The following is a 19,096-nucleotide window of genomic DNA, read 5'->3' on the forward strand; positions in this document are numbered from 1 at the left end:
ACTGAGTGGCATCGGTGTAGGAAGCACTGTTTTTGAACTATTAACTATTTTAAACTATATGACTGTACTGTGATAAAACACATAATGCTGGTGTTCATATTAACAGTGACACAACATATTATATGATGTTTTTGGTGATTGTATGATGTTTGCATCATAATATTTCTGAGACTTGTTGTCATCTGGTGACCAGTCCTATGTTTAGTTGTCCTCACAATGACAACAACGATATTTTTTAACACCGTGCTCTTCTTTTTTGTCCCTTACAGCTAGTGTTTAATGTACGTACATTCAAGATTTTCATTTATTTGTTTAGAAGCTAAATTTGAGGGTGTTTACTTTGCCAGACACTTGTGGCATTAAAACCATTAAAAAGTTCCACATTTGCCTTTCAACTTCCTCAGTTAATTACAAAGTCAGTAAGGTTTTTTAAGGAACAAGGAGACCAAAAGAAAAATCTATATTAGTGTATTCCTTTAATTGATTTGTTTGAAGGATGACCGTCTTGGTCTTATGATGAGTTAATATTCTTTTTAGTCCTTTTCATGTGTCTTATCAAAAGAGCCGCCTCTGGAATTTTCTTATTTGGACTGAACATTTTTATTGTCAACACTGCAATGCATTTTGTATTCTCTTGGTTTTGTCATGAATGCTTTTATTAAGTTAATGCTGTCTGCTCTGTCAGTGATAAAGTGAGAGTTGAGAATCGCCATGCCATTTTATAGGTGGACATGTGGTCCATCCGAAGAGCAGTGTAAAGCATTTCAATGAGCTGCCTTAGACAGCTTAGACCTATTTAGAAACATGTGAAAAGAAATGTCTGCTGCTTTCAAAGGATTAATCCTTCAACGCCACCTCATAGGGTTTTTTCTCTCTATACAAAGCTGATTTCCAGAATTGAATTGGGGAAAATAAAGCCTCTAGGTAGAAAGACATTTTGTTCAGGTCTACTGTTTAGCTCTACATTTTTGGTGCATTTAGAGGAAATTCAATTCCATAGGTTTCTCTCTTTTGAAAAGATATGACAAGTGATGTGGTTTTTTTTTTTGGTTTTTTTTTACTTTTTGCTATTGAAGCTGTTTCACTTCCTGCCAACCATCCTGAAAACCTTTTTGCTCAGATTGTATGTATCCATAATACCTATCGCCTTTCAGCCCCACAGTTCATTATGTAATGTCTTATTCTAGTTCTTTATCTACTTTCTTTTATTGTGTCACACTGTTTGTCATTCTACAGGCTGTAGATCATCCTCAAAGACCCTTTGTTCCAGTTGTCTACATATTTTTAACATACTGAATGTAGAGTTATTATACCATCTAGATATTCTACGCAATCGCTCAAAACATCAATCAAACTGCAACTTAAGACAACTACTGCCAATTTCACATTTCAAAACATCCGAAAAAGCTGAGCTTTTTTCCCCCAGAAATATCTTTCCCTGTATGTTTTCTGAACTGTCACTGGAGCTGTCGTTCCACTGTCCACAATTTCTTCTCAGCTGGGAGCAGCTATTTCTGTTGTGCTTTGCATTGTGAGACAACAGTGTCAATCCAAGAATTGCATTCATTAAAGACACAGCTTCAGATTTTAAATGTGCACGAGTGTGCTTGCATTAAGGTAGAGAAGCCACATTTTTCTGGCACATTGCAGCTGGTACATAGTGACAGGTGTAAAATGTCAGCTCAGGTATTTGACAATTGCTGAAAGAGTGACAAATGGTTGTAACTGACCTGAGCCCTAGTTACAGGTGGCGGACCTCTCATGTATAGCTGGCATATATAACAATCAATTTGGCAGATGAACTGACAGCTGTCTCTAACCGATCTCAGCAGCTATATCTACACAGCTGAGCAAACATTAGTTTCGTGAGTTGGTTGAAAACTCCCTCTCCACAGAATAATAATAATAAGAAGAATAAGAATAAGAATAAGAAGAATGGATCGTTTGTAGGACAGGAAGCCTGGAGTTTCTGAAGGACAGGGTAAACTGGCGAGCAGCAGATTTTATTCTGGAGTTTATTCAGAATGATGTGCCATATAAAATGATGTTGCAATAGTCTGTTCTGGATATGATGAAAGCATGGATCAGAGTTTCGGCAGCAGAGAAGGAGAGTCATGGGTAGAGGCTAGCTTGTTTTTTAGGTGGAAAAAGGGAGTTCTGGTGATTTGATTGACGTGCTGCTCAAAGGGAAAGGCTGCTATCGAAAATGACACCGAGGTTGTGACTGTGTGGGGCAGGAGACTGAGTGACTTGAGTGACTTTTTTAATGTTTCCAGCTGACTGGATTTAAAGCGAGAACCCTTGACGGATCAGGATGCACTTCATGGCTGCATGATATACTACAAAAAGACTGAGGCTAAAGCTGCATGTCCCAGACTAAAAGTTAACACCACCTCACTAGGTGATGACCCAAACATGGAAATAAATAGCATTTATAGAACCTATATAAGTAAGAGAAAAAATGTAGACCTACATCAGATATCTATTCAAACACAACACTATTTAGCTGCTTAGCACTTGGAGAAACAAGACAGATGCTGTATTCGAACAGTCTAACATAACCCTATGTCAGATAATGAGTTTCGGTTGCTGGAGTGTAACTTCCCCAAATCTAATAGTGCAAGGAAGAGTCACTAATGTTAGCATACACTCTGATAGTAACATCCAGCTCCCACACAGTGAGGAAATACTACACCGTGAATGTGCTAGTTATAACCGGGGCATTTTTATTGTAATCAGTTAAAAATGCTCCTTGGGCTTGTGAGTAACACTGACATTCTGTTGTATGTAAACAAAGACGCTGTTTAATCCAGTATTTAAACTTTAGCTCTTTTTTTTTTGGTTATGCAGAGGGAATAAAAAAGGAAACCAACATCCAAACTCTATATATATATACTGTACGGACTATCACTTTCACTACCGCCCCATTCACATTGCTTTAACATGCAGATAAATTCAAAACTTTACAGACTTGCCATGTCTCGTTACATTTGTTAAATTACCACAAATGACCTTTTTCATAGCGGGTATTTTGACATGAAATAGTAGGGTAAACGCAAGTGTTACGTTACATTCCATTCTGATCAAACATAGTCAGGGCGCTGCTTTTGTGCATGTTGGCTCGCTGGAAAGGCTCTGCTACACTAAAATGGAACGGAACTTGAATTAGTATCATTGATAACACCTGTGTTTACCCTACTATTTCATGTCAAAATGGCTGCTGTGAAAAAGGTCTTTTGGCGAACAGTAGACTTTGATGATGCAGCAGCTTTAGCATACGATCCTCAGTTGCCTGAGTCACAAACACATATTGGCAGACAGCCGCTCCAGCTCCAGCACCTGATGTCGAGGTGGAAGAAATGACAGGCCAGTCCGCCCCAGTGAGAGAGAACAATGACAGCTTGATCAACTCGAAGAGGGACGTAAATGAGCTGCTAGCGTGGCCCATGAGTATAAAGTGGCAGATTCAGTCCTGCTGTCAGCCCCCTCTCAACCTCTACCTCCTAATGCGATTATAGGCTTTAATTAACCCCTCCCTAACAAAAGTCTCACAGACAACTAAATTGACGAACTTGCTCTTTATATTAGTTTCTCTGTTCAGTGTGTTTGAAGTCCTTTCATTTACCAACTCTGTCTGTTTATTTCTGTCCGTATCACTCTATGTCACTCTGTGTTGCAAGTGTTTTTCTTCACTCAGTCTAACACATCTCATCTGTCATTCATGAGGTCTGTTCCATGTTCCATGAGTCCACTTTGAGGCCTGATGTCAATTTGTTCCTGAAAAATGTGTCTCTGCTGCCTGCATGAAGAAAAATGGGAACTGGAATGTTTTTCCTTCTGTTTGTTTTACTTACTATATTTAAACATTGTGAAAGCATAATTCAAGAGGAATTTCCGATCACAAGAAATGCAGGGAGTTATCTCATATCTCATATATCTATTTATCATGGACTAGTCTAGATAGAAAAAAAAAACAGCTGTGCAGCTGTAATTTATATATGACTTGCTAAGAATAGAGCTCTTCTGTCCTTTAATCACCTGGCAACTGTGATTGATTCCTCTGTGTTTTTATGCCTTGACTGCTGTAATGCCCTGAACACCTGTCGTACCCAACAGAACATATCTGCCCACTAGTTCGTCAGTAATGCTGCTAAGCAACAGCAAATTAGCTTCCAGTGAAGCACAGGATTGATTTTAAAGTTAAATTCACCACTCTCAGGGCTCATTTTGGGCAAGAGCTTGATTGTCTGTTCTTTCAACCTCTCATTAGGACAAATGCAGCTTGATAGTCATTGACAGCACCATGACGTAACCATGTTGCTTTACACTTGTTGCAATTTGTGCCAGAATATGAAGACAATAAATTCTGAATAATAATTAGTAGTGTGTTTTATTATAAGTTGATTGATTAATTGCTTTCTTTCTTCTTTATTTATATGTTCTAGAAGGTGCTGTAATATTATGATATTACAATACATTTGAAATAACTAAAAATAAATCATTTAAATTTTGCCAAAAGAGAACATTTAATCGATGATTCTGCAAAATTCCAGATTATGTTCAATGTTTTTTTTGTTCTTCCATCTTAACTGTTGCAATATATGCACATTACAGAGCCCCTTAGTGGACACGGGGGAGAAAAACATACATACATACATAAGTAGGAAAAAATTAATCGGTGGTAAAAAATAGTGAAAAATATTTTGAGTGGAAAAAAAATAATTCAAAGCACTTCTGGGTCATTGCTTCACAGTGATGGAGAGGTTCATAGAGTTTGATTTTGACTTTGGCCACAAATATAAAGAAATTGAGTCCACACTCAGATGTAGGCATGGTTTTCAAACAACTGAAAGACAGCTGAAGAGGATACTTCCCATAAGATATTATTGATGGAAAATATATTCAAATTTGGCGAACCTAGTTGACTTCGGTCTGCGAATATATCTGGTTGGTTAGTTGACCCGGAAGTGCTTCTTTTGTAGCCATACATTTTTTTTACCACCAATTATTCTTTTATGGTTAAGACCTGATAGATAAAGGGCACACTTCTTCCTGCTTTAGCCCTGGACTGGAACTGGACATAAATTGTGATGTGCAGAATCTTCCAGTATGGACGTAAATCTATCAACTGTGGACAAATAAGAAGAAAACTGAAGTATTTTAGCAGATGTGAAGGGTTTTCTCCTGTGAATGTGTGTGTGTGTGTATGACATATGTTTGTGCGTGTGTGTGTGTGTGTGTGTGTGTATGCATGTGTGTCCCTATATAAACCGAACATGAAGCCATGTGTCAGCAGTGTGTCAGCCAGCCGTTTGTACCTGCTTTCTCCGCTCCCACATGGCAGCCTGAAATAAGCGACATTTGGAAGCAACAGTGAACTGGACATGTGGGCTGTTCCACCATTCCACCGTCTAACAAGCAGACAAGTGGCTGTAATGGCTAATATACCTGCCGTGATTTGTCCAAACTGGCACTCAGACATACACCTGCAGAGTGCCTCCACACCTACAGATCTCACGTCAGTAGGCACAGATGGACGTCAGAGACAGGAATGAAAGTACAAATGTGACCCAGAGCTCCAACCATCCGTGAAACCACTTGAGAAAGAGGTTTTCTCTGAAGAGTCCGGCAGCAAAGCAGAGCCTCAAGATACCCACTGGAACCAAATGTGCTGTATGATCTCATGCTTTGCATATCTAATCAGATAAATGTATAAAGTACATTCATTATCCCCAAGCTGCAGGAGGACTACAGAATATCCCCAGCGGTTATACTGAGGCTCTCTGAAGCTCATTGCTCCAGGCAAGGCTTATGAAGCTGATTGACCAGAAAATAGATGACCCATCATGCCAAATTTCATGCTTGTAGTATTTTCTTCCCCTATAACCTGATGATAAGAAGCCTATATGACTATCTGTTTCTGCACAGAAATATGAAGGTAATCTGGTAAACTGGAAGCATAGCAGGCCATTCATCACTCCGGCTGTGTCTGAATGCTGTCAGTCCACAACAAATTGAATCGTTAAAGGAAGATGACTGAAAGAGACAGTTGGACATGCTGCTTTTTGACAGATGTGGTGAACCTCATGCTTAACAGCATCAGAGCAAGAATGAATGCAGCCGGATGAAAGAGTGCAGGGTAATCTTTGAGGACATGAAAATGCACATGGATTTGAACAAGATGGATTTCTTCAACTTGAAAAGGAAAAACTTTGATTGTCTTCTTTCCACCATGATTGTGATCTGTTTAACCCACTAATGACTAATGACTATATTTAGTAAGGAAAGAAAGGAAAGACAAAAAATCTGCTGTGGAGACTGTCAAGACAAAATCAGATGTTTTGACTACATGTTATTATCATGCCTTAAGTTTAACATTGATTTGACATGTTAATTATGTTAAGACACATGTTAATATCAGATTTACACTGGATCACAGCACATATTACTGACATTGAAGTTGTTATGAATCCAATTGTAGCAAGCATTTGATGTAGCTCCTTGTAGTTTTTGAGATACCGTCATTTCTGTAACATACTATATTCAGTCATTAGTCAAAACCAAAATGTCTCAGGTCTTTTCTTTTTGAATTTATATTATAACAATCCAGAATATGTGTGTATAAAAAAGGTGTTTTCCTGAAAATATGATGTAGCCCGTGGAATTAGATGCCACACAGGACACATTTACTTCTGGGGTTCGTTTGGCTGCAAGTTTATTGCTGACATAAATTTGAACAGGTCACTTTTATCAGTGGCACAGTTTGTGGCAGCTTTGCACCAAATTAATGGCTACAAAATTTCCAAAATACAAAATAAACAAAATACTGAAAATACTGAAAATATTGAAAATATTGAAAATACGGCAGTGGCATATGGCTAATGACAGACAACAGAAAATACATCCTGTCAAATACATATGTTACATCAAAAACCATCACCATGCACACAAAAGGTTACAAGGAGAGTACAATACATTTTTTACAGGACACTTACATTCTCCCTTGTTTCTGCAAACCAACGTGGACCTTCACGGGAATTGCACAAGTTAAACCACTCACTCAGTCACCTTTAAACAGAGTTAAATAAAACGTAAACCAGTGCCTTTCTCTAATGACAAAGTACAAGCATAGTGTGATTTTATTCACTCGGACATTAGCATTTACATTAGCAACACGGTTGTCGTGGACACGCGCTCAAAACGGCAGGACACAAACCCAAACAGTGCATAAAACAAACCATCTTACTCAAATATCGATCAATAATGTTTTTGACATGTTTATACATGGATATTTTACAAGAAATATGTCCAGTTACCTACTACTTCATACGACAGCCCACGACACTGCTCTCCACGCTAACTATCTCCACTTTTTTCACACGTAAAACAGGAAGAGAGACCATGATGCACCTGGCGCGGTAACAATAACATTACTCAATACTGCCGCCTTGTGACCATAATCTGCAACAACAGCATACCCTGTGCCAATGCACTTACACTCTAACTCCTCACATTTAGAGGATGTTACACACAAAATAAAAGAACAAAAACGCACATATTGACATTTATGAACCATGAGAACTACTTTTAACCTAAGTGGGAAATCTCATTTACCACCCGGTTACATACTCCCCTGCAAATAGTCAACGTCCTCGGTGACTACAAAACATGAACTGACTCAAATGCTCCCTGTAATGCCTTCTCAAAAAGAGCAGTACCCAGGCTTGTCAAAACCTGGGAGACCATGTCTGTGCTGACCATGACAGCATAACAGGCTGACTTTGGCAGGTGGAAGGGGTTTGGATGCGCCCCTGCGGTTGCCCGCTTGCTTTTCCTAATGGCAGGTGTAGGTGCATCAGCCCTACTTCTTATTCTACCACCCATGTGTAGTGTTTGTCTGTCCCTACTTGTTGTGGTGGACAAGTCACTTTCACTAAGTTCTGGATGCACATCATCATTTACACCTTCTGTTCCTGTGTCACAATTTCTCACATCTGTATGACCTACCCCATGTCCTTCACTGTCAACCTCATCTGCAGATTCTGCCACAGGTAAATCCACCATGTCTGGTACATGAGTTGCTGGCACAAGCTGGGGAGGAGAGACTTCCTCAACAACAACAAATTCAGGACCGAGTGATTCTGGCATTTCCTCAACTACAGGCTGTGTACTGGTCTGTACTCTCAGTTTAGTTCTGGGTTTGGGGACTGGTTTTACACAAGGTCGCAATTCTGACCTATGAACTCTCTTAATGGGACCCCCTCAAAAGGTTCAACAGTGTGTGTGGTACCCTGGATATCAACCACCTTGTAAACTATGGGACTCCATGCGTCCTGAATCTTATGTCGACCTAAAGGTCTGTGGCGCAGGAAAACCAACTGACCAACGTCTACAGGGGGACAATACACTTTCTCATTTTGCAGGGCAATTCTCTCAGCTGCCTTCTGTTCTGAGTACTCCCTGGCTCTCTCATGGGCTTGCCTGAGTCTCTCCTGATGAACAGACAACCAGTCCTGTTTCCTGTCTGACACACACTCACGCCCTAGCAATGCATCAACTGGGAGATGTGGCTGTACCCCGAAAAGCAGATAATAGGGCGAGTACCCTGTGGAGGAATGCGGTGTCACATTATAGGCGTACACCAGTTCAGGAAGATGCTCTGGCCAACGCTTTTTTTTCTCTGGTGGAAGTGTCCTCAACAAATCATGGAGTGTTCGGTTGTATCTTTCACACTGAGCATTTCCTTGCGGCCTGTAAGGAGTCGTCCGTGTCTTTTTAACCCCATAAAGCTTGCACAGTTCTGCTATAACTTCACTCTCAAAATTTCTGCCTTGGTCCGAATGAAGCCTCTCAGGAACCCCATACTTCATGAACCACTCCCTGAGCAAAACTTTAGCTGTAGTGTCAGCTTTCTGGTCTTTAGTAGGATATGCTTGCGTAAACTTGGTGAACACGTCGGTCACAACAAGGACATTTTCACGCCCATCAGAAGCTGACTCCAACATTGTAAAATCAACAGCCACCACTTCAAGTGGTCTGGAGGCCAAAAATGCTTGAACTGGAGCATGGATTTTTGGCTGAGGCATCTTGGTCAAAACGCACCGCTCACAGTTTTTAACCCAGTTCTCAACATCCTCGCATAGCCCTACCCAGAAACACCTCTCTCTTAGCAGGTTTACAGTGCGTTCTATGCCCTGATGTCCCATGTTGTTGTGTACATTCTCTAGAACTTGATCCCTCAAACACCCAGGAACGAGTAACTGCCACACTTCACCATGACGTGAGTCTGTGATAACTCTGTAAAGCAACCCTTCCCTTTGCTGTATGCAGCTCCACTGTTTCAACAGTCTTTTTACCTGGCTAGGCAGAGCTGCTCTCTCTCTGGGGCTTGGCCTTCTTCCCTGACGCCAAAATGTTCTGAAAGCTTTTAGTGTGGGATCATTGCTCTGAAAACCTATCAGCTCCTCTCTGGTATAACCCGGCAGTGTGGGGGTGTTACCTTGCTTTGCACTTAAGTCACTAGACCCCGACTCCGCAGCACGGATTTGTCTCACCTTGACACACTCAAAACCTTTACTGACAAGACCAGGATCCAAAACTGTCCCTCGCTCAATCAGATTACAGACTGCAATGCAATTATCAAAATCCGAATCAGGGTCAGTTTCAGGCTCCCCTGCAAACTCCTGCCTAGAGAGTGCATCAGCAGCGGCGTTGCTTGAACCAGGACGGTACTTAACCTCAAAATCAAAGACAGACAGTTGCGCCACCCACCTCTGTTCTATAGCACCTAACTTAGCTGTCTGGAGGTGGCAGAGAGGGTTGTTGTCAGTCAAGATGACAAACTTTGAACCAAGCAAGTAACCCCTGAATTTTTCAGCCACTGCCCATTTTAAGGCAAGCAACTCTAACTTCATACTACTATAGTTACGGTCATTTTTCTCAGCCTGGCAGAGTCTGCGGCTAGCGTAGGCTATGACTCGTTTGGTGTCGCCCTGCTGCTGACACAATACAGCGCCTAATCCATGCTGACTGGCATCTGTCTCAAGTATGAAGGGTTGTGTGAAATCAGCAAAACCCAAAATGGGAGCTGAGGTAAGTTTTTGTTTTAACTGTTCAAAAGAAGAGTCACACTCCGGAGTCCACATAGTACAAAATTGGTGACCTACTTTTCCTGTTTTCTTCACACCTGAACATTTGTTGACTAGGTCATGTAGTGGCCCGGCAATCTGTGAGAAACCTTGAATGAATCTCCTGTAGTAACTACAGAACCCCAAAAATGACTGCAGCTCTTTGCCAGTTGTTGGGACCTTCCAGTTTTTAACAGCAGAGACCTTGGAGGGGTCCGTTCCTACACCTTCTGCTGACACCTGATGTCCCAGAAACTTCACTGACTGTTGTAGGAAAGCACACTTCTGCAACTTCACCTTAAGTCCCGTGTCTGACAGTCTCTTAAGTACAGTCTCAAGTCTTTCGAGATGCTGCTCAAATGTCTCTGAAAAAACCAAGATATCATCTAGGTAAACCAGGAGTATCTGGAAAATGAGATCGTTCATAGTGACTTGCATAAGTCTCTGGAATGTTGCTGGTCCGTTACATACACCAAAAGGCATTCTCACATACTCATATAGCCCAAAGGGGGTGGTGAAAGCGGTCTTAGTCCTATCTCTCTCATGCATGGCTACCTGGTGGTACCCGCTCGCCAGATCAATGGTTGAAAAGAACTTTGCCCCTCTCAGAGCGTCAAAGCTCTCATCAATCCTCGGGAGCGGAAAGGCATCACGTCTTGTTTTTGAGTTGAGTTTTCTGTAGTCGACACATAGCCTCAGACTACCATCTGCCTTCCTCACAAGCACAATCGGCGAAGCATAAGCACTAGAGCTCTCCTGGATGACTCCCTTCTTCAATAACTTGCCAATGTGTTCTCTGAACTTCACTGTACTGTGTGGGTGGGATTCGTCTGTATGGCTGTGTCACTGGTATGTCATCTGTGAGATGTATCTCATGTTGCACTTTGTCAGTGTACCCTAGATCTTCGTCTTCTGTTGCAAATACAAAAGAGTACTTCTCCAGCAGCAGAGCCAGCTGTGCGCGTTGTTCTGGGCTACCACATCCATTGAGCTGGTCTAGGATGGGCTGTACATTGGTGGATGCGTCAGGATGTTGGTCAATACGCACTTCTTCAGTGTCTGCCGAGATTCTCTGGAACTGTACCTCGCAAACCTCATCACTTTTCACACTGTCTATGTGATTTAAAACCCCCAACCTTGTCCTTGGCCTCAGCCAGATGTCTTCATCAGACAGGTTCATGACCTGCACTGGGAAAACGTGACTCTCAGACAAAACAAAAAGTCGGCACAACAACCAAACCGCCAGGTATGTGTGCACTGATAGGCTCCAATAACAACAAAGGGCCACCTTCCCTCACAGTCCTAAGTCCCCTAGCCATGACTGTAGCAGCAGATGAAGCAGGGACATGAACTATATCTTTACCAGCTACTCTAGCAAAAGAGAGCCTGTCTGTTACAGTTGCTGTCTGAAGGTGATGAAAAGCCTCTCTCCAATGGGAGTCACATTTACCATGCAGTGTGGTGTCAAACTCGGCGTGTACTAGTTCTTTGTATTTTTTGACAATATTCATCCCTATTAGACCCGGAACAGCAGAAGAGTGCGCAGAATCTTTAACTATCAGGAAACCTCGTTTTGGGATAGTCAGGCCCATGGCTTCTAGATCAAGCTCCACATAGCCCATATACGGTAAGTCTAATCCATTTGCAGCAGTAATCTTTAACCACTCAAATGCAGGAAGAATGTCTTCCCCTTTTTCTGACAGGTGTTCCCTGAAAAAACTGAAATTGTACTGACCATGCTACCAGTGTCAAGTAGGCATGATACCGTAACACCCCGGAGTTTCACCTCAACTGTCTTGCATTCTCCAACTGCACGCTCTAAGATTTTACTTTTGTCAGGAGTCTCATTTGGTGAGCCAGCTATCTCCCCCCGAGTTGTTTGGCTCATGACAACCGAGGGTGGGAGTTTTCCTGTGCTAAAGTGGGACCTGGTGTTGAGCAATCGTGCCCCCTTTTTGCCTGTGGGCACCGTCTTGCAATGTGCCCAACGCCTCTACATTTGAAACAGATAGGCTGGCCATCCTGTGTGAACTCTGGCTGTGATCTAGCTCTTGGCTTGGGTCCTGGGAAAATCTGTTGAGTGCTGCGCTTACTCAGTTCACTAACAGCACCAGCTAGCTCGCTAATTGTTTTGCTTAGCTCTGCTAGCTGCTTTTCCTGATGAGCTACTGCCCTTTGAACATCATCTAATACAGTACATTGGCCATTGTCAGTTGTAACAGGGAAGCACTGGGTTTCTGAAACCTCTGACTTAACTTGGTTACTCTTAACAGCTCTGGGACGATGGAACCTGCTGTCCTCCATTTCCCACAAGAGAGCTTCGTTCCTCACCTCTAGAAGGCTGGAATCTGGTTTGTCCCTAGCCATCTTCCTGAGTTCACGCCGGAGGGCAGCATCCCGTAAACCTTCGACAAACTGATCCCTAAGAACAGTTTTCTCATTTGGTATTACATCTGAAGACTGCTTCACTACGGAGCTTAAGATCTGTGAGAGTGCATGGGAGTAGTCACGGAGGTCCTCTCCCTCTGCTTGTTTACGGTTGTAAAAGGACTGCAAAAGCTGTGTAGTGCTGCGTTTTTCGCCAAATGCATTTCTCAGGTAAGAATACAAATCATGGGGGCCCACTGACTGACTCCCCATGCACAGTCGCACCTCTTCTAAGGCCGGACCACGCAACAGAGACAGTATGTAGTCACATTTTTCATCTGTTGTTAGCTCTCTGGATCTCAAAACCCTTTCAACCTCATCAATGAACTCTTCCACAGATCTCCCATCTTTACCACAGTCCCCACTAAATGCTGGGATCTGGCGTTCTCTTGGAACGTAAATGAACGAACGTGTGGGTCTACCCTGAGTTCTCACTTCAGTACTTAACCTGGTGAGTTCATCTCGCAATCTAGTGAGCTCTTGCATTTGCACCTGTATATCATCTGTAGTGTCTCTACTTGTACCTGCCGCCCCACCGGAGGCCTGGCCTAACTGACCATTACCATTACTTGCAGGACCTTCATCACCAGATTCACTAGACATGATGAAATATCTCTAATCAGTCCACTATATATGTAAATGTGAAGTCCAAGTCGTGGGTCAAGGATACTGTGGAGACAGTCTATATCTGGAGCCTTGTTGAATCTCACTCTTTACAGCGGAAGCTTGTGCTTGAATCCTCTGCGCAGGTACGGATGAGTCTTTTAAGCAGGAAGCACCAGCACACCTTGGAGCCCCTCAGGTTGTCCCTCGCTGTTCACCGCTTCCACCACAGGCTGGCCTCTCGGACTCAAACACTGGACATCACCTGCAGTCTTCACCACTGCCGTATTTCTCAAATAAAAAAATAAAAATATGCCACTCTGTTGCCAGTTTAAAAAGTATGTCTTAGCATGTAACCCCACTCCTGGTACCAAAAATGTGTAGCCCGTGGAATTAGATGCCACACAGGACACATTTACTTCTGGGGTTCGTTTGGCTGCAAGTTTATTGCTGACATAAATTTGAACAGGTCACTTTTATCAGTGGCACAGTTTGTGGCAGCTTTGCACCAAATTAATGGCTACAAAATTTCCAAAATACAAAATAAACAAAATACTGAAAATACTGAAAATATTGAAAATATTGAAAATACGGCAGTGGCATATGGCTAATGACAGACAACAGAAAATACATCCTGTCAAATACATATGTTACATCAAAAACCATCACCATGCACACAAAAGGTTACAAGGAGAGTACAATACATTTTTTACAGGACACTTACATTCTCCCTTGTTTCTGCAAACCAACGTGGACCTTCACGGGAATTGCACAAGTTAAACCACTCACTCAGTCACCTTTAAACAGAGTTAAATAAAACGTAAACCAGTGCCTTTCTCTAATGACAAAGTACAAGCATAGTGTGATTTTATTCACTCGGACATTAGCATTTACATTAGCAACACGGTTGTCGTGGACACGCGCTCAAAACGGCAGGACACAAACCCAAACAGTGCATAAAACAAACCATCTTACTCAAATATCGATCAATAATGTTTTTGACATGTTTATACATGGATATTTTACAAGAAATATGTCCAGTTACCTACTACTTCATACGACAGCCCACGACACTGCTCTCCACGCTAACTATCTCCACATTGTTCACACGTAAAACAGGAAGAGAGACCATGATGCACCTGGCGCGGTAACAATAACATTACTCAATACTGCCGCCTTGTGACCATAATCTGCAACAACAGCATACCCTGTGCCAATGCACTTACACTCTAACTCCTCACATTTAGAGGATGTTACACACAAAATAAAAGAACAAAAACGCACATATTGACATTTATGAACCATGAGAACTACTTTTAACCTAAGTGGGAAATCTCATTTACCACCCGGTTACAATGATATTGCTTCTTTAAGTGTACTATACTGTAAATGTAATTACAGTAGCCTACCACTAAATTCCACTCAGGACATTAATGGGTTAATCTTAAAATATTATTACCTGCATGGAAATTTGCCACAGTACAAATATAGACAGGAATAATAAGACAAATATTCTCATTGTTGGATTATAGTCCACAAGGACGCTGCTGTGAATGACTGGTGAGTCATAAGCGGTAAACAAGCACTGGAAACACATGAAGGTCACTGTCATCCTTTTACAGTACGTCTTCCTTTAATTTTGACAAAGCAGTCAGCGTTCTGATCAAACCACATGCATTCTGTCTTTTTATATTACAGAGTATTATGCATGTGGTCTGCCTATGGCTTCCTGTGTGCTCATATTTTGGAACCGCTAATAATGAAGGTAGGCAGCGCAGATAAATATATAGCCGACTGTGATGACCCTTCCCCCCTCTGGTTGGTCTGTGTCTTTTTCCCTTTTGTTCTTCACAGGAGACAGAGTGGCAGGGGTGTGGCTATAAGAAGGGCTACACCTGATTCCTCCCTGATTACAAGGCTTTATAGGGGGTTGATCAGTTATCTCGCTCTCCTTCCAGCCAGCAGGTCCTGGGTTTGTTGCTGTCTTTGGTTTGATAAATCCTTTACCTTTTTCTGTACATAACACTTCACTCATATCCACACACACACTCTCACACTACTGACAGCACTGATGTACAGATATCTATGTATACTTTGTTTAGTATGACCATTGGTTAATTCAATTTATTTTGCCTTAAACCCTTTAATTATCTGTGTGGTCTCCCTTGTTTTGCACAAACTGTGAGCAGGTTCATGACACCGACAATAACACAGGCATCTTGAAGAGGGCTGATGTGAGCTCAAGTGAGTCCTTTTCAGTTGAACAACACATGTTTTGGCTCTTGTCTATATGGGTGGTGAAAATATAATGTTGATAGTTACTAAATAAAGAGACTGCATGCAGTGCAAATATACAGAGGGTACAGACTATAACATTAAAGCAAATATTCACACAAGTGGGATGAAGTGTGGGTTGACTGGAGCATTAATATTCAAACATTGCCAACAAGTCATACTGGAGCTAAAACTTTGATTTGAAAATAATGATTGATGATATTTCCAAGTTTAATACGTTTTTGTTGTTGCTCTAAATTTTCCAAACCTGTGACACAATTAAGAGTGATATTACAATGCTGTGCTGCAGCAATCAATTTAATCATCACACAGTTAAGATGAAAATATATCCAATTTGGGACATTACACAGTGACTGTTTTAGCTAAATGTAATCAAATAAACAGGAGTGGTATGAAAATAAATCAACAAAAGCCTTCAGTCTGTATACAGAATATGTTGAAACACAGTGTCGTCATATTGATGTTTCAGTTTCCTAGCAACAGAACATATTCAACACTCCTCTTCTGCCTTTGTTTTTTTCTTAATGGTAGCCACACTACAGCACTTACATGGAACTTCAGATGAGGGAGGGAAATCAACATGTGTGTTACGTGTTCTCTACTAAAAATACACCTAATATGACTACCACTGTAACTCCCCTGACAGTCTATCGTCACGTTTCAGCGTGACTTGCTGCACGAATAGAAAATCAACATCACAGGATAGAACAGAAAACAGCTTTGTGAGTGGAGCTTAGGAAGGGCTGCATGACCTGCTGGTCCCAGCATCCTCCTATGTGGGCTTTGTCTTTACAAGTTATTATTTCAATTTCCAAGCAAACCAAGGTCTTGTGAGAGTGAAGGACCTTTAAGGCAGGAAACTGACAGTGTTGTAAAACACAGTGCACATTTTGACAGCAGTTTTCCTGTGAATGTAAAAATATTACACTGATATTACTCTTTAAGTACTGTGAAAGCATGAAACCAATTGTATCATTATTGTTAGCCAGCTTGTATTACCCCACCTATGTTTTACAACCTCCAGTAATAGATTTCACACTATTATCCTGTTATTACTGAGAAATGATTGCACTGACATAACCTGATTATTATGAGCAGACTAGCCTGTTCTTACCTTGTTACCATGTTGTGACTGAAATGTCCTATTTCCTCCTGTCTTTTTTTGTCTCAAAACCATACAATAATTTATAAATATTTACAGATGTGGATAAATTTGTGTGAGTCCGCCAAGTGACCACCACCCCTCTCTCGCTCTCTCAGGGGAATCCAACAAATTGCTCCACTTCCTGATTTCCATGGCAACCTCCATTTCCATCACAGTGTGATTTTGGATAGGAGACTCAGTTTCACCCTGTCTGCCATCTGTCTCTCCAATATGGAGGTTTGTTTTGGTTTTTTACAAAAGAAAAAAAAGCAGCCCTTTAGATGGAAGTAGAGAAGGAAGGGTTGGTAGAGCACCAAACAGATTCCCTCCACTTGTTTATGTAAATTATTCATGCCCTTGATGCATTATGCATCCAGTATGAGACAGGACGCACACACGCAAATCAAGCAGCACTGTTTCATGTTTTGTCTCCATGTAAGCAAGTAGTAATTTGGCATAGCCATAGTCATACTGAGTTCTGTCTAGCACCCATTCACAAGCTATTCTGGGCACAGAGCTCAGTTGAGGCTTGCATCTGAATACAAAGATAAAGATGTGATTTTGCATGGTTTGGCAAAATTATAGATGTGTTTCTTATGCAACATTGAAGGTTAATACAAAAACTTTGGATGCAGTTTGAAGCTCATACTGTGGCATGTAAACTCATAATGAGTGAACAGTTGGACAATTTACCCCATCATGAGGTAGACAGAAATCAAAAGTTTAAGAAACAGCCCGACCTCCCATCTTTTTCTCTGCCAACCATGCAGAGATGACACATACTGCAACTATAAATATGAAACAATGATGTTAGCACATTCTCACATTGATTTATTATTATTTTAATTTCCTTTGTGGAGACTACACCTGGATCAGTACACCTTGTCCTTCACATACACCTTGTCCCTGCTGGAGAGAAATGAAACAGACATGTGGTTTGTTGTTTGAGGCAGTAAAGCAACAGAGGCCAATCTGGTCTCTCCTAGCATGTGCCTTAAAGCAATAACCTCATACAGAGGCCATCCTATGCAATTCAAGTGAGTTACCCAGTCTCAGTACCCGCACTTACTGGCTCACAGAGGTTGATGCACATTTGAGATAAAGTACCTCTGTGAGGGCACAGGTCCGTCCCACTATACAAAGTGCAAGTGGTCTGTTTGTATGTAAGTCAAGTCTGTACAAACCTGCAGAATTTGCTTAAGAAAATAATCCACAAGTCACATCTTCATGACATTAGAAATGGGCCCGCAGATGGGACTTCAACATCAAAGAAAACAAAAACATGGCAGGATGTGGCAGCAGCAAATTTACATGCAATTATAAAAATGTCATTTGTTAATTCAGCACTGTGATGGTTGTTTAACTACGAAGCCATGATAACGATTTCCAATTATATTGTCATCTGATTTAATCCAACAACATTAACATTTCTCTGAAAGAGAAAAACAAACTGTTCAATTGATTGAATGTAATATAAAAGATGACCCTCACTCTTTATATTATACATCTGTGATTCATAATTAAAGTAGCAATACCAAAATAACTCTCTGGAAAACACCATGTTTTTGTCAGATATACCTTTTTGAAAGTAAGTTCAAAAACAAAAGTTGTCAATTAATGTATTTCATCATAGTCTTCATTGACAAATGAACACCACTCTGTATTCCAGTCAGCAGTGTGAGGGCTCTCTGTTACTGTTCTGACAGAAAAACCTACAGTTCAAAGACGACACAAGCTTTCCAACATGAGTTATCACCTCTGTTCAGGAAAAAAAGTGAGGACAGCTCCCGGTCCCCAATTCATCAGAGTGTCCAAATACAATTGCACAGCCAGCCCCAGATCAAGCACACCATTTATTAACTCGAATCTCTTGGTGTCAGGCACAACACCTCATTCATCCTACCACTGTGCTGATCCCATGGGCCTTTTACTCTAAGACAAGTGGATAGATCCTCCCGTTCAGGACCTGTGGGTGTCTGGCACATATAAATTGCAGCTGTTTTGGTTTGGATGTATTTTTTCACCTGTGTGAGACCTCTCACCTCCTTTGCTTCCTTAGGGAGGGAGGAGTGATCTTCCCTCTATCCTTTCACCTCCAGAGGGGCTAAGATTACTGAAGGGAGAACTGCAAACAAAGACCAAGTCACACAAGTTGTATTAAAGTCAAATGTAATCCAACACTCCATTTATAAATATTTTTTATAGTGCAAAAATGCTTTAGATATTTGTGTATTCTTAGCAGGGGGTTTGTTATTCATGTGTCTGTAGTTAAGTAAAAAACATTTTTTTTTTTTATTGATTAGTCCAACTTTCAAAAAAGAATTAAGGTACGCCCATCTCAAGCTAATGTCAGCATATAGATTTCTCTTCCTTTTCCTTCATTTAATTTTTTCCTCGATTGCTTGTCACCTTGATGCGCGCAATTATCTTGCCAACAGAAAAGGATTTTACATAAAATTGGAGAAATCATGCTGTCAGAAGTCTCTGTGGGAGCACTTTA

The 19,096-nt window shown here is 41.3% G+C and overlaps 1 protein-coding gene across 3 annotated transcripts; it reads right to left on the reverse strand.

Moving 5' to 3' along the window:
• Positions 1 to 10,864: 10,864 nt before the first annotated feature.
• On the reverse strand, positions 10,865 to 14,578 carry LOC127368567 (uncharacterized). Of its 3 annotated transcripts, XM_051409502.1 has the most exons (3): positions 14,203 to 14,578; positions 13,882 to 13,954; positions 10,865 to 13,764 (listed from the first exon to the last, which is right to left on the reverse strand). In XM_051409502.1, exon 3 carries the CDS (start codon positions 13,155 to 13,157, stop codon positions 12,012 to 12,014), a length of 1,146 nt encoding a protein of 381 aa, XP_051265462.1. In that variant the 5' UTR covers positions 13,158 to 13,764; positions 13,882 to 13,954; positions 14,203 to 14,578; the 3' UTR covers positions 10,865 to 12,011. The 3 variants fall into 3 exon arrangements, with proteins under 3 accessions (XP_051265462.1, XP_051265461.1, XP_051265460.1); XM_051409501.1 differs by having other exon boundaries at positions 10,865 to 13,954; XM_051409500.1 differs by having other exon boundaries at positions 13,882 to 14,576.
• Between the last annotated feature and the right edge of the window lie 4,518 nt (positions 14,579 to 19,096).

Source organism: Dicentrarchus labrax, unplaced genomic scaffold, assembly GCF_905237075.1.
Source record: "Dicentrarchus labrax unplaced genomic scaffold, dlabrax2021, whole genome shotgun sequence".
Taxonomy (NCBI): Eukaryota; Metazoa; Chordata; class Actinopteri; family Moronidae; genus Dicentrarchus; species Dicentrarchus labrax.